The 6,000-nt window shown below is 42.4% G+C and overlaps 1 protein-coding gene across 1 annotated transcript; it reads right to left on the bottom strand.

Annotated features, from left to right (window-relative positions):
* Positions 1–1,070: 1,070 nt before the first annotated feature.
* Positions 1,071–4,918, bottom strand: tmem151ba (transmembrane protein 151Ba; the record flags this gene model as incomplete). Its single annotated transcript, XM_079256041.1, has 2 exons — positions 1,071–2,513; positions 4,835–4,918. The coding sequence occupies 2 exons, from the start codon at positions 4,916–4,918 to the stop codon at positions 1,071–1,073; spliced, it is 1,527 nt and encodes a 508-aa protein (XP_079112167.1).
* Positions 4,919–6,000: the final 1,082 nt, after the last annotated feature.

The following is a 6,000-nucleotide window of genomic DNA, read 5'->3' as shown; positions in this document are numbered from 1 at the left end:
GACATCATAAAATACAAAATTTCTTCTTTAAGGTGATACTGTTCTGCTTGATTTGATGGATAGATGAGATGGTTTAGCTGATGCCTCTCAGAAATAATGCTAGGCACTTAAAGAGGTAGGCTAAGTAGAAATATCTCAACATCTGAAACTTAAAGGATTTATAAGATATTAAACCAGAAGAACTTTACACTTATTCATTAATATTACATCAGGAGTTCATTAAAGAAAATGTGTGGTTTTAACAATTTGAAGAAGTGTTGGTGATTCTGTTTAAGTTCTTGTGTCCTTTAGCCCTCTTGTACTAAATTATTCATATTCCTCCTGTGCTATACTTGGCAAGGCAGGAAGTACAATATTGTTATTGAAAAAAAAAGAAAAGCTGATTTCCACTGACTGGATATTTGATCTTCACCAAATATTTACAGTATCTTTATTTTACTGGAACCTGGTTCTTTGTTTATCTCTAATGGGTTTCCTTGTGTTTGAACTTCACGTGAGCATATTTAAATTGACAAATAAACTGTTTTGCATGCAACTATTTAGATTTATATCAGTGTCAAACTAATGGTAAGATTTGTTTGAGCGACTGATATCTTTGCAATTTGTCTCCTTATCTACTTCCTGTACAAGTTTCTCAGTATTTAATGTTTTATTCAGGATAGCATTAATAATAATTTCCCTTTCAATTATTATCAACTAATTAGACTGACACCGAAGCAGCCGATTCCAAGTTTGAAACTTTGTTCTGTGTTTTACTCTTATGGCATGGATATAACTCCCCTTCGTATTCCCATGCTGTCTGACGTTTTAGAGGTGGAACACCTTGCCTGCACGGTTCTCTAAAGCCACACGATATTTCAAAGTCTCATCAAGTCTGTTTTTCCCTGACGTACTGGCTGTACCACGACAAATTCCTCAGACTTGTTTTAATTCATCGTCTGAAATGTAACTAATCATAGTTGTATGTAGGTCTTTTTACCGTGTGAAAGAAATAAGTCCACATCAACTCCGGACCAGGGTTAAAGAGGTTCCTTGGCTTAGTTTGTGTCATCAGGTGTAATGGCTGTGGGTCATAGTGAAGTTTCTACACAGGAGCCGTTTCTGTGCAGAGAGCGGTGGTTGTGGTTGAGGCATCCTTCGTTGCGATGTACGATGAGCACTGGGAAGCATAGAGCATCCTGATAGGCTGGAGGGTTCTCCTCGCTGGTCTGTTGGCCTGACAAACAGCGAGTGCTCTCAGTGGGGCAGGACTGCTCATTCAAGCTCCCGCTGCTCCTCCAGAAGCAGCTGCGCCTGGAGCCGTACAGCCGACCCAGCGAGAAGCGGCTGGCGCTGAAAGGGATGCGGGGGCTCGCTGTGTTGCAGATGCTGAGGGCACTGCGAGAGAAGATGGAGGAGCTGCTGATGGCACGATGGCAACTTTCACAGTTCTGCCTGTAGCTGCTGTAGCCTCCACATATGGAGTAGCTGTTGCAGCTCCCCGAGAGCTGGGCAAGATCCATTAGGACTGCCTCCGAGTAGCTGGGCACCAGCTGCTGGTTGGAGCGGATGTGCCACTCTAACTCTGTGCTGTCAATTGTATTGACTCGTGGGATGTGTCTGCAATAAGGACGCTCTTCAGATGGTGTTACTGGCACATAATCAAAGCCAAACAGCTTCTCCACATGGTAGTGCACACAAGCAGTGCGGTACTCTGTAAGCACCCGCAGAGGCCAGGAGAAGGTGAAAGCAGCTGCCACCCAGAAAGCAGAGTTGGAGGCGTACCAGGGAGGGTGACTGGGGTCAGAAAAGGCAATCATATACTCCTTAAAGTCTACATTCTTCAGGTGCATCCCCTCACGGGCCTCCATGTAATCATCCAGACCTTCATTTTCTGTAAAGAACCTGGCCCGCTGAGTTAGGTAGGAGTTTTCTGACTCTACATTGGCAAAGCTAAAGCACTTTGTGAACCTCAGCCTAGTGATGGGGAAGCCCTCCAGGCCCAACAGATGCTTTGATATATCCTTAACTCCGCAGTTCCCATAGTCGAACTCCGCCTCGGCCACATGTGTGTTCACTCTCTCATGGTAGACCTGCGTAGTGGTGTAGGCGTCCCCGTTACGGTAACGCGTCACCTGCCGCGTCCTCCTCACGTAATGATAGCTGATGGCCTTCCACCAGATGCAGGGCGTTGCCTGCTGCATTCGCTGCATGCGCTCTGCCACGCTCTCCAGGTCCACCTTGTACTGGAGCTCGTTCCTGGTGTAGCGGTGCCAGCACTCCACCAGGTAGACCACATAGAGCATGACCAGGAAGGCTAGAGGGATGTAGATGTAGCCGTTGGAGCAGGGACTGTCGTGGTACATCATAGACTTTCCCTTGTAAGCACTGTCGAAGGAAAGGCGAGTGACCTTGGTCACCTGGCACCAGACCATCACCCCGACACAGCCGTACATCAGCAGGGACAGCAGCAGGCATTTCCAATGGGTTTCTTGACACAAGGATTTAGTCAGGGACTGTTTCTGGGGCTGCTGCTGCAAAGATGATGACAAGAAAAGTATTAAGTCAGAAGGAAAGATACAGTAAAAGTACATCTATGTGTACCAACTAATTAATGTGTCTGAATATTAGTTTTTATATAAAATTCTAAATAAATTCATGAACATGACCTGAATATCTTGTAGATATGAAGTTAAAAAGCCGTGACCTATAAAATATTTAGAAAAATTTCTGCTTTGTAAGTGCTTTTGCATAGTTTATGCATGAGCCATGAGCAGCTAGTTCATGTCTTGGTCTGTGCTTATTATAATCAAAAGATTCTTCAACTGTTATGAAAGACAAGCACCTTATTGTCAGCAAAAATCTGTGCAAGCTGCTTTAATCACTAATGTGTGGGTGTGCACCTGCATGAATTTATATGATTATTTATATGAACTTATATATATTTATAGCATGAAGTAAAGAGGTAGTCTGAGAGAAAAAAAAAAGCCCACTTATAATGCCAAGTCAGGCAGAAAAAAAGCAGTCATTTGACTCTGGCAGCATAAAGCTGGTGCCATCATTTATCACCTCGGGGCACAGCAGGCCCCAGTGGCTGCATCAACAGCTCAAGAGCTAGTCACGCCCTGAAAGAGTGCAGCTTCACAAACTTGGCAGAGATTCAGAAAGAATCTGTCTTCAGGAAGGACAGATTATTACAAAAGAATTTGCATCAGGCTTGAATGCTTCTTTTTAAGCCTCTTGTTATTACACAGCTACAGTTCATAGGTCCCAGCATCACCATTAATGTATTGATTCCAACATGTCAGCTCTGTGCTCACTGGGTGACATACAAACATAAATAATAGATGGTATTTTTCCATAACTATCCTCCTCACCTTGGTCACATGGTGCCTTGCCAACCCGCAGTTACACCCCATGGGGTGAAAGGGATTAACACTGAAATTCCCTACTGATATAAACCTACTGCAGGAGGGATATTTATTCACCAGCATCCTGTATGTGCTTTAAAAAAAAAAAAAAAAAACTTTAATCAATACAACATGAAGTAGTCGGGGCTCATGTTACATTTCGAAAGCTCTGTTTCAGCAGAAAGAGTCACAGTGAACTTGTGCAGCTGAAAATATTCAGCAACAAATGCGTGTGACCTGTAGTTTATTCCAAAATGTCTGCAATAGCACTGTTTATTAGGCCTTTAGAAAAATGGCTCTGTCTTGAAACGGTAATGTAAATATTTCTGATACATTAAAATAGAAATTTAACACACCAAAATAATGAGATAAGACATTAATTGTATGCAAGGGATCTTTGTTTAGGAGTGAAGAATCTAGCAGTAGATTTAATTCCAATGTGAATTTATTGACTTACATTGAAACATTGCAGGATGTGAAAAGTGCTTATTATCCTTTTGGACATTTGGTTTTATCAGTTTTTGTTGTAGCTAAGAAGACAGGATTCACATGCTGCAAAATGAAGAAGTACAAGGCATGGAAATCAACACGCAAAACTATTATGAGGATCTTCAGAAAGGCTGTTTACTGTACAAGTTTATATCCCAATTCTTTTTCTATAATTTGAACTGATATCAGTGCATTTATTTAATTAATAATGTATTGGATCTAAACTTCACCAAAATTATACTGTCATTGAAGCTGTTTCAGAAAACTTAAGACTGTAACAGGATTCATGATTTATGAGACTATGGTAGTGTCTTAATAAGGCTCTGTCACACTCATGCACACTTTCTCTTGACATAATAAGACCAGCTAGGTTACATAAAAAGCCTCTTGTGTAATATGTGCAACTTATCCATGTGTTGGAGGAAGTCTAATTATTAGAAGAAATTGTATCTCATTTTTAAAAAACGGTTAATTTGTATCATTTTATGGTAATAATAGTCATTTAGAATAAATGTATATGATTTATGTACTTAAAATCTAGGTACATGTAAATCAGCAGCCGATTTTTATAATAACTTCTGGATCAAGAATGACCCAACAGAAATGTTGTCCCTGTGAAGACGTTTCTTTGTTCTGCTTCTCTTTTCACAGTCTCAATACCCCCACTGGCCCCTCTCCAGGAAACCCTATGGGTCCCTAAGCCCCATTTTGAAAACAAATCTGGAGATGAGACAAACCTGGGCGCATCTATCCTCGTTCACACTGTCGGGTGCGCGCTTGGACGCACAGGGTCATTTACGACTGTTTAGAAGGCAAATAAGGATTAGTGGCGCCAATTACATCCTTATCTTCAGATTATCTACAGTGATATTGTATCAACTGCAATTTATCTCAATAATAAAAGATGCATTACGCTTAATTAGTATGTAAGTCGGAAACAAACAACTGATCCTTACCTCCTCCCTGGGACTATCCGCCTCCTCCTCGGGGACTGTGGTGGTGCTGCTTTCACTGGCCGTCGCAGCCGACGCTGGGGACATGGTGATAACGACTCAAAATCCTGTGCATTGATCTCTTGGTGGGCTGGGAATTTTCCAAAGCGCACAGAGACATAAACACATAGAGAACTGTTGTGCGCATCATCCAAAACAAGCCTGGAAAGCAGGAGTCCGAGGAGAAACACTGAAAGGATGCATCATCCCAGCCTCTTTCTTTCAGGTGGGCAGACACGGTACCTCCGAAGCGGATGTGCACAAGACTCCAACTGCGATAGCTGTAAGCTGCAAGAGATGCAATGTTAGGATGTGACAAACACGGCGGTCAGCTTTTTTTCCCCCCTGTAGACAAAGCAGGCAGTGAAAGACCGAAGCAGGACAAAGACTCTCGACAGCGGCACGTGCGAGCCTCCAGTCCGACACCACAATGTAAATAAGACAAACATTCACCTAAACCATAACGACGCAGAGGGGCGCTGCTGCACAGGCGAACCACCCCTCTGCTTCCAAGTCAGTGGTGGCAAACGTTGAAAATAAAGAGTCCCACAGGCCCAAGCCATGCATTTTATAGGCTGTTATTAAGGATCTGGACATAACAGTCCATTAGCCTCCACATAGTTATTAACCTGCACTCTGTAGCCTGAGATAATTTGGCTACACTTTTCCAGTTTTGAGCCTGTCACCTCTGGTGTGGTGTTAGTGTCTCATTTCATTGAGCTAAAATACAATTCTTTCTATTAAAACCCACAATTAATACAAGCCCACTTCTAAAAAAATAAATTTAAAAAAAAGCTGAGATGCTGTAAAGACAGAATGCAACCTTTTGCAAACATCATGAACCCATATTTTATTCCCAACAGAATATATTTAACATACAAGTTGTTGTACTGTTGTGTTGTGTCCCATTTGAGCTGCCTTTAAATGTGTGCGAAGGGAGGAAACCAGTTGCTGGAGTTTTCAGTTTCAGTAATAATGCCCCATTCTTACATGAAGGTCGGTAATCATGGCCTAGGACTCCTGGGCCTTCATTGTAAGATATTTTGGTTTCTTGGTGTGCCCAATGTCTTCTGTTGGTGAAAGTCCTGGTCTGCATCCAGTACACAGGCCTCTCTCGGTTGAAGCCACGC

The sequence above is a fragment of the Telmatherina bonti genome, assembly GCF_933228915.1.
Source record: "Telmatherina bonti genome assembly, chromosome: 16".
Classification (NCBI taxonomy): Eukaryota; Metazoa; Chordata; class Actinopteri; order Atheriniformes; family Telmatherinidae; genus Telmatherina; species Telmatherina bonti.
This window is presented reverse-complemented; position numbering and strand designations above follow the sequence as displayed.